At 42.2% G+C, this 14,798-nt stretch overlaps 1 protein-coding gene across 2 annotated transcripts; it reads left to right on the top strand.

Annotated features, from left to right (window-relative positions):
- The first annotated feature begins 7,984 nt into the window (after positions 1–7,984).
- LOC129562971 (eosinophil cationic protein-like) lies at positions 7,985–8,982 on the top strand. 2 transcript variants are annotated; one of them, XM_055436491.2, is made up of 2 exons: positions 7,985–8,140; positions 8,314–8,982. In XM_055436491.2, the coding sequence occupies exon 2, from the start codon at positions 8,319–8,321 to the stop codon at positions 8,793–8,795; it is 477 nt and encodes a 158-aa protein (XP_055292466.1). In that variant the 5' UTR covers positions 7,985–8,140; positions 8,314–8,318; the 3' UTR covers positions 8,796–8,982. The 2 variants fall into 2 exon arrangements, with proteins under 2 accessions (XP_055292466.1, XP_055292465.1); XM_055436490.2 differs by having other exon boundaries at positions 8,027–8,147.
- Positions 8,983–14,798: the final 5,816 nt, after the last annotated feature.

Genomic DNA, 14,798 nt, shown 5'->3' with positions numbered 1-14,798 from the left:
CTGTCTTCAACTGCCAACATTTCCATCAAATATATCTGGTTGTGTAAAAGGTTGATCTCAGAATCAACACCTGTGACCTGAGAAATGGGACGCATGCACTAATTAGGTCAAGAAAGGTTCAAGGACCCTCATGGTCCCACAAACCATTATGCAGTATCTATTAGGTTCTTACCTTTCAAACCATTTAGCTATGTGAGGCCAGATTCTCTTTACATAATTTGGCAAAACATCATAGTACAATGGATGAATGCAAAAGCAGATACAGAATCCAACTGTCAACACAGAGTCAGCCAGTAAAGAAAATGAAGAACAACAGTATTCTGCTTATAAATTTTTTTTGTTTTAGAAAATAAGCTTTTTAAAAAATGCATGATATACATCAATATTTAATGATTCCCTATTGCTATTATTAAATGAATTTTGAGTTAATGATTAAGCATTCTAAAATGTCTTGGTCCTAATTTCTAATAAAGTAAATATATATGTAGATACAATCAATATAAACAAAAGCCCTTTGCTGTTCTCAATAACTTCTGTTTATTTTTTAAATATTTATTTATTTAGGCTGCACTGGGTCTTATTTGCACACGGGATCTTTCCTCTTGAGTTGCAGTGGATCTTTAGTGTAGCATGTAACTCTTAATTGCAGCATGTGGGAATTATTTCCCCGACCAGGGATCAAACCCAGGCCCCCTGGAGTGTGAGCACAGAGTCTTAACAATTGAGCCACCAGGGAAGTTCCTTCAATAACTTTTAGTGATACTGACAGCAAACATTTTTGAGTTTTGCTGTAATGGAATACAGGGCAGAGGTTGGGGTGTGTGGTCGAGGTGAGGTTGTCCCATACTGAAACCTGGGTTCGTACCCACCCTGCTGTTCTCCCATAATGTTTTGTGAGGCCAGAGCGCCAACCGTGATTTTTCTGGTATCAGGCTATTATTCTAGGCAGTGGGAGGTGGATATTGGTTGTAGCTGATCTATCAAAATAAAAAATTGTGTTTGGTCAGTCATCATGACTTCCACAGTGTCTCAAAATGGGGACTGCTTTACTGAGAGGTCAAATGAGGTTGAATTCAGTGGGCACTTTCCATGGTCTTTATAAGATGCGTTAGAAGGAACTCAGGCACCCTGGTGATCACCGATACCTAATCTCTATGTTCCACTCAGTCACAAAGTGAATCTTGCCTATGCCTTTGTTGCATTTAGAAAACTACAGAATTTGGGAGCTCAGGAGTCAGCACTTCCAAATCTTCCTTCAGGTATTCTGTCATCATCTGTCCCCACCCTGGCATTTGGGACTCACTTTAACTGACTCTGACTTCATAAGTCTATGATGGAAATTGATAGTGTCTTGATATTGGGGCTATTCCAAGGTGAGAGGAAGTGGAGCCCAAGACAACTCCAGCTACAAATGCTTCTAATCAGGGACCTGTATCTTAGCATAAGGCTGTGTTAACTTGACCCCATCATCGCCTGAGTGCACACAATTAACCTCCTGTCATTGTGACATTTTCACATTAAATAAAGGGAGAAATGATCAAAGATTCTGGCTGAGACCCACTATGTGAAACAGAAGGTCTCAGTTCATTGTACTGGTGCCTAGAACAGTCAGATGCCTAAGTAAATTCTTTTAATGAACGAAGACACATAGATCATATCAATTTTAATTTTTACATAATAAACTAATGCAAACTTAGAAGTTTTAATTATTATCCTGTGGGTCAGGAATCCAAGCACAGTTTTTCTGGGTCCTCTGCTCCGGGTCTCTCAAGATTGCAGTCCAAGTGGGGCCAGGCTGCATTCTCATCTAGAGGCTTGATTAACAGAGAATATATTCCTAAATTCATTCAGATTGCTAGCAGAATTTATTACCTTGCAACAGTCAGGGTCCTTGAACCAAACTTTAACAACTGCTTTACTAGAGAACAAGTAGTATGCCATATGACATTGCAAACACCCCAAAAGAAATGCACGTTTACTTATATTAACGATGAATAGCAGAGGCTAATGAAATAGCTGAACAGAAAGTATCTATTCTGTGGTAAAATCATTTAACTCAGGTACTCAAAAGTATCACATAATAATTATACATACTATACCATATATGTATTTATGTGATCAATTAAAATGGCAAAAATAATTTTATTACTTATGTTTCTAAACACAGCTTCTGCTGCATGAAGGGAGAATGACAGGGTCCTTGGGTGTGTAACGCGTGAGAGAACCATTAGAATGAAGACTCACATTTTATAAGGAATAGCAATTTCTTAAGGAATGTATATTCCTATAAATACATTTTATTAAGGAAACAACATTTTTACCTCAGAAGCAAAACCCTGATAAAGCAGGTATTTCAGCCTGGATGATACGCCCTCCTTAGACAAAAGACTCAGAGGCAACCTACTCTGGATGACACTTACCTTAAATGTACTATGCATCCTGCCTCCCTCTAAGGAGCAGCCACAATGAAGGAGAACATCAAGCTCTGCTTCTACCTGCTATTATGTCACTCTCAGGGCCTCAGTATAATCTCTAAAGTGGGGATAATTATACCTGCCTGATGGAATATTGTGAGGGTCGGTTTAAATTTTAAAATTCTTTTACAAATGAGAACGTTCAAATATGTTCAGTGTGAATATAAAAATAAGTTATCTATCCTGGTATCTTAGTTTGTGCTTAGTCGCTCGGTAATGTCCGACTCCTTGCGACCGCATGACCTGGGGCCCTCCAGGCTCCTCTGTCCATGGGGATACTCCAGGCAAGAATACTGGAGTGGGTTGCCATGCCTTCCCTCCAGGGAATCTTCCCAACCAAGAGATCGAACCTAGGTCTCCCACATTGTAGTTGGATTCTTTACCGTCTGAGCCACCAGGGAAGCCTAGTATCTTAGCTTATCCTCCATATACAAACATAGTTATTATTTTAACACTCTCCAGTATTAAAAACGGAGAAGGCAATGGCACCCCACTCCAGTACTCTTGCCTGGAAAATCCCATGGGCGGAGGAGCCTGGTAGGCTGCAGTCCGTGGGGTCGCTAAGAGTCGGACACCGCTGAGTGACTTCACTTTCACTTTTCACTTTCACGCATTGGAGAAGGAAATGGCAACCCACTCCAGTGTTCTTGCCTGGAGAATCCCAGGGACGGGGGAGCCTGGTGGGCTTCCGTCTATGGGGTCACAGACTCTGTGTGACCCCATAGATGGCAGACCACCACTCTGTGTGACCCCATAGACAACATGTTCCACAGTTGATTGTGATCCACACAGTCAAAGGCTTTGGCATAGTCAATGAAGCAGAAATAGATGTTTTTCTGGAACTCTCTTGATTTCTCCATGATCCAGCAGATGTTGGCAATTTGATCTCTGGTGCCTCTGCCTTTTCTAAAACCTGCTTGAACATCTGGGAGTTCACGGTTCACATATTGCTGAAGCCTGGCTTGGAGAATTTTGAGCATGACTTTACTAGCGTAGTTTGAGCATTCTTTGTCATTGCCTTTCTTTGGGATTGGAATGAAGACTGTAATGGAATGCAAAAGTAGGAAGTCAAGAAACACCTGGCAAATTTGGCCTTGGAGCACGGAATGAAGCAGAACAAAGGCTAATAGAGTTTTCTCAAGAGAACACACTGGTCATAGCAAACACCCTCTTCCAACAACACAAGAGAAGACTCTACACATGGACATCACCAGATGGTCAACACCGAAATCAGATTGATTATATTCTTTGCAGCCAAAGATGGAGAAGCTCTATACAGTTAGCAAAAACAAGACCAGGAGCTGACTGTGGCTCAGATCATCAACTCCTTATTGCCAAATTCAGACTGAAATTGAAGAAAGTAGGGAAAACCACTAGACCATTCAGATATGACCTCGATCAAATCCCTTATGATTATGCAGTGGAAGTGAGAAATAGATTTAAGGCACTAGATCTGATAGATAGAGTGCCTGATGAACTCTGGACGGAGGTTCGTGACATTGTACAGGAGACAGGGACCAAGACCATTCCCGTGGAAAAGAAATGCAAAAAAGCAAAATGGCTGTCTGGGGAGGGCTTACAAATAGCTGTGAAAAGAAGAGAAGTGAAAAGCAAAGGAGAAAAGGAAAGATATAAGCATCTGAATGCAGAGTTCCAAAGAACAGCAAGGAGAGATAAGAAAGCCTTCCTCAGCGATCAGTGCAAAGAAATAGAGGAAAACAACAGAACAGGAAAGACAAGAGATCTCTTCAAGAAAATTAGAGATACCAAGGGAATATTTCATGCAAAGATGAGCTCGATAAAGGACAGAAATGGTATGGACTTAACAGAAGCAGAAGATATTAAGAAGAGGTGGCAAGAATACACAGAAGAACTGTAAAAAAAAGATCTTCACGACCAAGATAATCACGATGGCGTGATCACTCACCTGGAGCCAGACATCTTGGAATGTGAAGTCAAGTGGGCCTTAGAAAGCATCACTATGAACAAAGCTAGTGGAGGTGATGGAATTCCAGTTGAACTATTTCAAATCTTGAAAGATGATGCTGTGAAAGTGCTGCACTCAATATGCCAGCAGATTTGGAAAACTCAGCAGTGGCCACAGGACTGGAAAAGGTCAGTCTTCATTTCAATCCCAAAGAAAGGCAATACCAAAGAATGCTCAAACTACCGCACAACTGCACTCATCTCACACGCTAGTAAAATCATGCTCAAAATTCTCCAAGCCAGGCTTCAGCAATATGTGAACCATGAACTTTCAGATGTTCAAGCAGGTTTTTGAAAAGGCAGAGGAACCAGACATCAAATTGCCAACATCCACTGGATCATGGAGAAAGCAAGAGAGTTCCAGAAAAACATCTATTTCTGCTTCATTGACTATGCCAAAGCCTTTGACTGTGTGGATCACAATCAACTGTGGAACATTCTGAAAGGGATGGGAATACCAGACCACCTGACCTGCCTCTTGAGAAACCTGTATGCAGGTCAGGAAGCAAAGGTTAGAATTGGACATGGAACATCAGACTGGTTCCAAATAGGAAAAGGAGTACGTCAAGGCTGTATATTGTCACCCTGCTTATTTAACTTATATGCAGAGTACATCATGAGGAACGCTGGGCTGGGAGAAGCACAAGCTGGAATCAAGATTGCCGGGAGAAATATCAATAACCTCAGATATGCAGATGACACCACCCTTATGGCAGAAAGTGAAGAGGAACTCAAAAGCCTCTTGATGAAAGTGAAAGAGGAGAGTGAAAAGGTTGGCTTGAAGCTCAACATTCAGAAAACAAAGATCATGGCATCTGGTCCCATCACTTATGGGAAATAGATGGGGAAACAGTGGAAACAGTGTCAGACTTTATTTGGGGGGGCTCCAAAATCACTGCAGATGCTGATTGCAGCCATGAAATTAAAAGACACTTACTCCTTGGAAGGAAAGTTATGACCAACCTAGATAGCATATTAAAAAGCAGAGACAATACTTTGTCAACAAAAGTCCGTCTAGTCAAGGCTATGGTTTTTCCAGTAATTATGTATGGATGTGAGAGTTAGACTATAAAGAAAGCTGAGCGCCAAAGAATTGATGCTTTTGAACTGTGGTGCTGGAGAAGACTCTTGAGAGTCCCTTGGGCTGCAAGGAGATCCAACCAGTTCATTGTAAAGGAGATCAATCCTGGGTGTTCATTGGAAGGACTGATGCTGAAGCTGAAACTTCAATACTTAGGCCAACTCATGCAAAGAGCTGACTCATTTGAAAAGACCCTCATGCTGGAAAAGATTGAGGGCAAGAGGAGAAGGGGATGACAGAGGATGAGATGGTTGGATGGCATCCAACCGACTCAACAGACATGAGTTTGGGTAAACTCCGGAAGCTGTGATGGACAGGGAGGCCTGGAGTACTATGGTTCATGGGGTCTCAAAGAGTCGGACATGACTCAGTGACTGAACTGACTGATTGACTGATTAGTGGCAGTTACTGAACGATATGCAGACTAACCAACTAAAATTTATATGAAGAGATTTAGTGTAAGGTAAAGGTGCACAAGTGGAAAACTGTAGACGAACCAATCAAGAAAATCATAGAAGTGTAATTCAAATACAATTTTAAAGGTGGGGAGCGTGGTGGCAAATCAGTCATGATATTGTGTGAGTCGCCTCTCAGGACACTTGTAGCAAGCTAGATGAGCAGTATCCGAGTGAACAGGTTGTGATCAGTAGGTAGGAGAGTGAGTGAAACCCCTGAACTATAGCCACCTTCACCAAAGTCAGGGACTATTCCTCTCTAGTTGATCCCTTGTGGTGAAAGAGACTCAGTGCACCAACATCTCCCGATTCTTAAAGATAACACAGGAATGCAGGTTTTTATGTGAATTATCCCAATTTGAAGAGTTAATATCTAAAACCCAGTATTAAATGTAAAATTGTATATGCCAATCCAGAGCAGGTTTTTGAGCCAGCTGCATCCCCTGTGACCACAGTGTATGATTTTTAGTTCATATTATAGACATTTAAGTACAGGTCCTTCTACCCAGGGTGGTTGTCAGCATCACAGAAGGGCTAAACTACCTCTAATTCCTTTTGACATCCTCATCTCTCATGAAAATTCATTTCACAAAATATACGTGGAAAAAAAAACTTGTTTCATGATAAAAGATATTAATGCATTTTAGGCAGAACAGGATTTCCGGCAGAATCCTATTAGCACTGCACTGAGTCCTACCTAGGTCACCATTATGTCAATGTTTACTTAAAGACATCAATGGTAAAATAATTGCATTTCTAGATGACAGAAATATAGAAAGGCAGTAAAAATAAATAACGTGGATTAATTTTCGTGGCAGACTGTACAGAACCATTTAAGGACCTAATCTAGTTTTCTAACTTAGAAGTTAGACCAGAGATTTAACATCTCACATTTTTCCTGTCTGTACAATGTCCCACAACATCTTCTTAGTCTAGAATGCTCATTTATTCCCTAAAGTCCCTAAACTCTATTTATCCTTTATAACCCTGCTCAAAAGGACATTCCCTCTGGAAACCTTCTCATTCCTTTGTCCGCAGTGCCCCTCAAAAAATGTCTTCACACGGTGTTTTTACCTCTGTCACACTGTAATAAAATCATGGGTCTATCATAATTTTGCTCTGCTTCTCTGAGGACCAAGAGTACGTTTCATGCATCAAGTTATACGCCATGACTTCCATAGTTTCAGGAATGCAATGAATATCCACTAATGCTCATTTTATAAGTTGAAAATGTGTTTTCCTGTTAACACTGAGAAATGAAATGTACTGGAAAGATAAATGGTGGCTCTAAGGCAGACTTTTGTAGAAAATAGCACAGATTGAAAAGAATGCAGGAATTCAAGCTCTAGCTTGGAATCCCCACTATGATACTAAATGTTCATCTCTGGTAGATCTTTTAGACTTTCTTTCAGGTGTTTTAGGTTATGCTACTTCACAGGAAGTGAGAGCAAAGATCAGGCCAGGGTAAAAACAAAAGCAAGTGAATTCAGTGCATGGGAAGCACGGGGGGAAAAAAATGACAGCAAGGACAGAAACTCATAGATGCAAACTAACTGCTTGTAGGATTTTGTGCAATGAGAAATCCAGAGCTCAAGTTTCCAGCACAGGGAAGTGAGGAGATAAAGAAGATTTGGGTGAGATGGTGAGAAGGAACTGGGACGATTACTAAAAACTAAACGGAGACCTGAGTTCCTCTTGTGCAAACAAGCCTCCCTGACTCTTATTTGCTGAGTACTGAGCCTTCCTTTATGCACTTTAGTCTTTCAAAGTGTTGCCCTAAGCTGAGTTATAAAATCTAAGGCCATTCTGCAGCCAGTGATACTTTTAATCTGAAAGTCCAGACCCAGTGGCAGAGCTGTGCCCTGCAGGATGCCTAGAATTAGGTTTCCTACAAGAGAAGCAGCAGTGGTGTGTCCCTGGGGACAGAGGGATTGGCAAATGATGAAACAGAGGCTCATTGCATAAGTGGGCCCTGTGCCAGCCTGTGGGTTTCTTCATGCCCTAGACTTAGAACCCTCGTGCTTCTGCTGGCCCCACCCACAGGGAATGCTCTATATCTCCAGTCCCCAGGCTGAGGGTGCGCCAGCTGCCCCTGAGCCGCAGGACCATCAGCTGGATCTGTTCTCCCAGGAGCCATAGCAGAGGTACTGGGTAAGACAAGGAGCCCTAGAGTTGAAGTTAGTGCCCAGGGCACAGGACTTTGGGGTGCAAAGGAGAAAGGAGTTAGAAACACAGTGACAGCTGGGGTCTGCTGGGTGAGCGAGGAGGCTCTGTGTTATTAGTTGCCGGGATGCAAAATATGCCTTTCTTTTCACAGGAAACATGGTTCCAATACAGCAGGATTCTCGGCTTTGTCTCATTTTGCTTCTGGGGCTCTTGGGAATGGTGATCTCGCTCCATGCCCCACCTGGTACTTTAACCCGGGCTCAGTGGTTTGAGATTCAGCACATAAATATGGCCTACCCTAGATGCAACGACGCAATGCGAGTGGTTAATAGTTACCGTATGAGATGTAAAAATAAGAATACTTTTCTCCATGCAACATTTGCTTATGTAGCTGGTATTTGTTACGCCCCAAATGTAAACTGCTCTAAACCAGACGAGAGGAACTGTCATAAGAGCTCAGTCCGAGTGCCTATGACCTACTGCAACCTCACAGGAAAGGCATGGAATTACACAAACTGCCGTTACCAACAGGCACGGACACGGAAGATGTTCGTCATTGCCTGTGAGAACAGATCACCCTGGGACAGTCCCAGGTACCCTGTGGTTCCAGTTCACTTGGATGAGATCATCTAGATTTTGGGTCAGCACTTTGGCCCATGCTTACCTGCCAAGTCCCATGGTCATAGTTGCAGTCCTATCCCCCGATCCCCCTGGGATATCAGCATCCGTCCTCATGGCACCAGCCGCCCTGTGCCCTTTAAGCTTTGCTCAGCTGAAGCTACATATGTACCCACAATAAACTTCACAACATTTCACGCAAGGCTCTGTGTGTCTGCTTGTGCCCTTCTGTCATGTGGCTACATCCTGGTCTAGAGGCGTTTCTCCTTCTCAACAGAGATTTGTGGGGAAATGAGAGACATAAGGATAAGAGGTTCCTATGTCTTGAACTTGTGCAGACTTTTCCTTCTCTCTGCTGTAGGGCAGGAAACTGAGGCTTCCATTCATAGCTGACTATTTCAATACCAGGAGGCACAGAGTCCTCTGTAACTAGAAACAAATGTATTTTATTCTGATCTAAGAATCATACACTAAATGATAGCAGTAAACTATATGATGTAAAAATGAAGAGAAAGGGGAATATCATAACTGTGATAAGACCAAAAGAAAAAGGCAAATTTTAGTCTCAGAGATTCACTTTTAAATAAGTATATCAAATCCTCAGGTGTGCATGGTCATCTGAGGGGTGGATCCAGAGTTTGAGTTTAATGTGGAATGATATAAAGTGTTCGGGTCGTACACGATCAGATTCTAGCACTACCTGGAGAAGGAGTGACACTCTTTTCTGAGAACTTCTATGTCCTGGAGGAGAGAACAGCCTGCCACGTGCTGGAGAAGGTGAGGAAGGAGAACTGGAATGGGGTCCTCTCCCAAGGATGGGTCAGTGGCTCATTCACATTCGGGTCAGGACTCTGGAAACGTAGACTGACAGAAAAGGGGGCAGATAGCGACAGTCCCTCCTCTCCCTCCATCACAGAGCTGCACTCAGGAATCAGTGAGGAGCAGGAAGGGAAAGCTCCTCGCACACTGGACCCAGGAGCAGCGTTCAAGTGACTGCTTGGGAGACAGGCTGAATCTTTCGCAGGACTTCACTCAGAATAAACAGAGGTGGCTTGTCATCAGATCTGTACCTCTGTCCTTGAGTCTGGTGTTCCTGACTCCCTTTATATCAGCTCCTTTTCCAGGTCCAGATATATAGCAATTTCCTTTCCTCCCACTGTCCATATGATCATTCATTCTTGTTCTTGGTAGTACTACACACCAGCTGCACTGGAGCATTTTCTCTGGAGAAGCCATTGGAAGATTTGTTCCTCTGGTTGGAGCTATTGCATGCAGACCCTAGGTTTGGAAAATTCTGGGGCTCAGCAGAAACCACTGACTTCAGCTTAATAAACAGTGGAAAGATAGGATCTCACTCTTCCAAACGCCTTGGAGTAGCAGAAGGAGGAGTTGGAATACCGCAAGGCTGGAGTCACATTGGCCATGATGCAGGATGCAGTGAACCTGCCTTGTCTCTACAGATCACGTCTCTCTTCCCAGACATGGACACAGCATCTCTAACGGTTCACTCAGCTGCCCGGTCCCTCTCGGCCTTGTGTCGTCTTCCCCTCCCCCATCACTCATTCCTTCATTCATGCAGCAGGTAACCGATGTGCAGGGATTGTCTTCCAGATAGCTTTCTAAGGTCGTGCGGATGCAGTATAAACAAAGATACACTTCTGCCTATTCTACTGGGAAGAACTGAACTTACAAAATTATTTCTTTTCAGGTGATAAGTGTCAGGGAGGAAAACTATACTGAGGAATACAATGTATAGCCATCTCTCAGTATCTTCAGGGAATTGGTTCCCAGAGCCCAGCAGATATCAAAATTCACAGATGCTCGAGTCCCTTATTACAAAAGGGCCCTCCACAACCACGCGTCTCACATCCAAACAGCAGGCCACCTGTAGTGGGTTTCAGTTAGTTCATAGAAATGAATCTGCAGTGCGGTTGTCAGGGACCCAAAAAGGGGTAAATTCTGAGCAATACAAGAATTCGGTCATTCAGAAACTAAGAGGATAGTCATACCAAGAGAAAGAGACCATTCAAAGGGCTTGACATGAATATGGATTAGTCATGTTAGAAAAATAAAAATTAGTCTTGCAGGACAAGAGCATTTTAATCATGAGCGTTAATGATAGAGGTAGAGGCTCAGGTGCTTCATACCTGTGAGGATACAGGCAAAGAGCAATTTCTTATGGGGTACCAATGGAGCATGTCAGATACTCTAATCATGTGACCTGAAGACGAGTCTGCCAGCTGTGCAGGAACTGTGGGACAGTCAGGAACTCGTGCTCCCAGGCCAAATCCCAGAGGCAGAGGATAAGGTAACGGCAACACAGCAGAAGAAAAAGTTCAGATTTGGGATTATGTTTCCAACTTCAAACGATCAGATTTCAACGCAGGATTCAAAGTGGCGGGAGAGGGGAACAGAGACTTCCTCTTGTCAGGAAAATGTAACTTCATCATCTCACAGGAGCCCCTATTGTGAGCCCCTCCCTCCCTGAGGCCACGCTCTCCCTCCTGCCTTTAGGCTTCCCCACCCTCTTCCTGCTATTTCCCTGTTCCTCAGCTTCCCCAGTTCCTGTGCTGAAGATTGGGTTGGGGTCAGAGGGAGGTGGCCCTAAAGCTTAAAAGTAGCTCATCTTTCCCAGGAGGCATGAGGATTCAACACAGAGCAAGGAAGATTCTGTGCTCTGTGATGACAAATCCGTGGCTTGGCTCCCACCACCCTCTGAGATAGACATTCAAGATCTGGCTGCATTAAACCTGAGGCCAGCAGCACGGTGGCCACTATTAGAAAAGTTAATTGTTCACATCAGCATATTCCAAGGACACGATCCTTGGAGTCCACTTCTCTTCCCTAAGCCTCCATTTCCGATTTCATAAAATGCTCAGAATAGTACCCAATCTCAAAGAAGTCTTGGAGGAGTGAAAGTCGTTAGTGGTTCCAACACACTTTGTAAGGTCCAGCATGAAGCGAACGGGCAGTTCACATTGTTACTGCTCCTGCTTTATGTTCTAACATCAGGAACATTGCAAAGCAATTTCCTCTGGAGGGTACAAAGAGGGTTGTCTCAAATGACCCTCAGATCAGGGCAAGAAGGTCCCAGGGTCAGGTCAGGAGATGTGAGAGGAGAGGAATCTGATCTAAACCCTGTGACTGGTTTTTGTCTGTAACTGAGATTTTACGCACTGTTTCCTTTTGAATCACCTAAGGGAGAGAGACGGTGACAACATGGATGGACCTATAGGGTATTACGTTTGGTGAAATGTCAGACAGTGAAAGACAAATGCTGTATGATTTCACTTATATGTGGAATCTAAACAGCAAATGAGCAAGCATAACAAAACAGAATCAGAGTCATAGATACAGAGGACAAACACGTGTTTGCCAGAGGGGAGTGCAGTAAGGAAATGAAAGAGCTAGATGAGGGAGATTAAGATGTACAAAATTCTAGTTATAAAACAAATGCGTCTCAGGCACACATTCACAGTGTGCGGAATACAGTCAAAACTTATGTAGTATCTTTGGTAACAGATGACAACTAGATGTCATGGTGTTCATTCTGAAATGCACAGAAATATCAAATCACTCTGCTGTGTCTCAGGAACGAACAGTGTTGTAGGTCAATTATACTTCACAAACAAACAAATGAAACAAACTCATAGGAAGAGATTAGATTTGTGGTTACCAGAGGTAGGGGATGAGAGGGAGGAGGAATTGGATGAAGATAGTCAATCATCATCTTCAGGTTAAACTATTTTCAGGTTAAAAGATAAATAAGTCCTACAGCTGTAATACACATGATAAATATAATTAACACTGCTGTATGTTGCATATGAAAGTTGTTAAGAGAGTAAATCCTAAGAATTCTCATAAAAAGGACAATTTTTTCTATTTCTTTAATTTTGTATCTATATGAGATGATGAATGTTCACTAAACTTACTGTGATAATCACTTCATCATGTTTGTAGGTCAAATCATTATTCTGTACACCTTAAACTTATCTAGTGCTGTGTGTCAATTCTATCTCAATAAAATTTGAAGCAATAAAAAAGATTGAGGCAAGGAGTAGGGAAGAGAACACAGAAATCCTGCTCTCATCCTCAATTCAAATTACCTATGAAAAATAGTCTTTTTTGACACTAAAACTTTACTTATGTTATTAAACATAACTGTTTAATGGATAACTGTTATTTGTGTCTGAAGTCTGAGTTATAATTTCATAAGGACAATGCCTACTTCAAAATTCTTAGTATTTCAAGGTATATTGAACTCAAAACTGGTGACATGAGAGAACTTAGTGAACGGGGAACAGCAGGGTGATTAAAATGGACAAGAATACTGAGTAGATCAAATCTTTCACACATTCCACTGAGTTAAAAAATACGACCACGGCACACCATATGGACAATACCAAATCTGGCACAAGACACCAGGACCCACCTATACCAGGTCAGTGCACTTATGAACTTACCAGAAATTCAGTCTCACCTGGAAGGTGAAATTTGTCTAAAGGGGAATCAAGAGCCTTAGTGGCAACTGATAATGAGAAAAAATGACTTCTTCATTTCCTTTTTAACAAAATGTGAGAGCCTTTTGCCACAGTTCTTTCGTTGTGAGCAGTTATCTCAAAAACAGAGATTCAAAACCAAGAGGAGGATTAAATAAATTCATTCATTCATCTGTTTTAATACCCTCTACACCTTCCCTGGATTTTGACCAACTTCTGACCCACAGGGTCCTCCACAGCTTTGACTGTTCAGGAGTTCCTCCAGCCACAATGTCATGCTGAAGGCCCTTCCCTCCACGTACTTGGCCTTGCTGAAGATGTTCTAACAGTCTAAAAGAGCAGTTACACTGTCCTGAGAAACAAGGAACTGTTATGGCTTAATGTGCAGCTTATCAGAACTCTGATGATGAAAAGAAAACCGAAGTTTCCCTCTCTTTCTCCATTTCCATCTCTCTGAGATCCTCGTGCACACATCAGGCAAATTCCTCTCACATTCTTTTATGGTGACTGCAACAACTCCAAACCTTATACCGCCTCAGGAATAAGTCCAGCAGAAGATAGCCCTGTCTTCAACTGCCAACATTTCCATCAAATATATCTGGTTGTGTAAAAGGTTGATGTCAGAATCAACACCTGTGACCTGAGAAATGGGATGCATGCACTAATTAGGTCAAGAAAGGTTCAAGGACCCTCATGGTCCCACAAACCATTATGCAGTATCTATTAGGTTCTTACCTTTCAAACCATTTAGCTATGTGAGGCCAGATTCTCTTTACATAATTTGGCAAAACATCATAGTACAATGGATGAATGCAAAAGCAGATATAGAATCCAACTGTCAACACAGAGTCAGCCAGTAAAGAAAATGAAGAACAACAGTATTCTGCTTATAAATATTTTTTTGTTTTAGAAAATAAGCTTTTTAAAAAATGCATGATATACATCAATATTTAATGATTCCCTATTGCTATTATTAAATGAATTTTGAGTTAATGATTAAGCATTCTAAAATGTCTTGGTCCTAATTTCTAATAAAGTAAATATATATGTAGATACAATCAATATAAACAAAAGCCCTTTGCTGTTCTCAATAACTTCTGTTTATTTTTTAAATATTTATTTACTTAGGCTGAACTGGGTCTTATTTGCACATGGGATCTTTCCTCTTGAGTTGCAGTGGATCTTTAGTGTAGCATGTAACTCTTAATTGCAGCATGTGGGAATTATTTCCCCGACCAGGGATCAAACCCAGGCCCCCTGGAGTGTGAGCACAGAGTCTTGACAACTGAGCCACCAGGGAAGTTCCTTCAATAACTTTTAGTGATACTGAGAGCAAACATTTTTGAGTTTTGCTGTAATGGAATACAGGGCAGAGGTTGGGATGTGTGGTCAAGGTGAGGTTGTCCCATACTGAAACCTGGGTTCATACCCACCCTGCTGTTCTCCCATAACGTTTTGTGAGGCCAGAGCGCCAACCGTGATTTTTCTGGTATCAAGCTATTATTCTAGGCAGTGGGAG

The sequence above is a fragment of the Moschus berezovskii genome, chromosome 9 (genome assembly GCF_049115385.1).
Source record: "Moschus berezovskii isolate FMDL1 chromosome 9, NW_MosBer_1.0, whole genome shotgun sequence".
Classification (NCBI taxonomy): domain Eukaryota; kingdom Metazoa; phylum Chordata; class Mammalia; order Artiodactyla; family Moschidae; genus Moschus; species Moschus berezovskii.
This window is presented reverse-complemented; position numbering and strand designations above follow the sequence as displayed.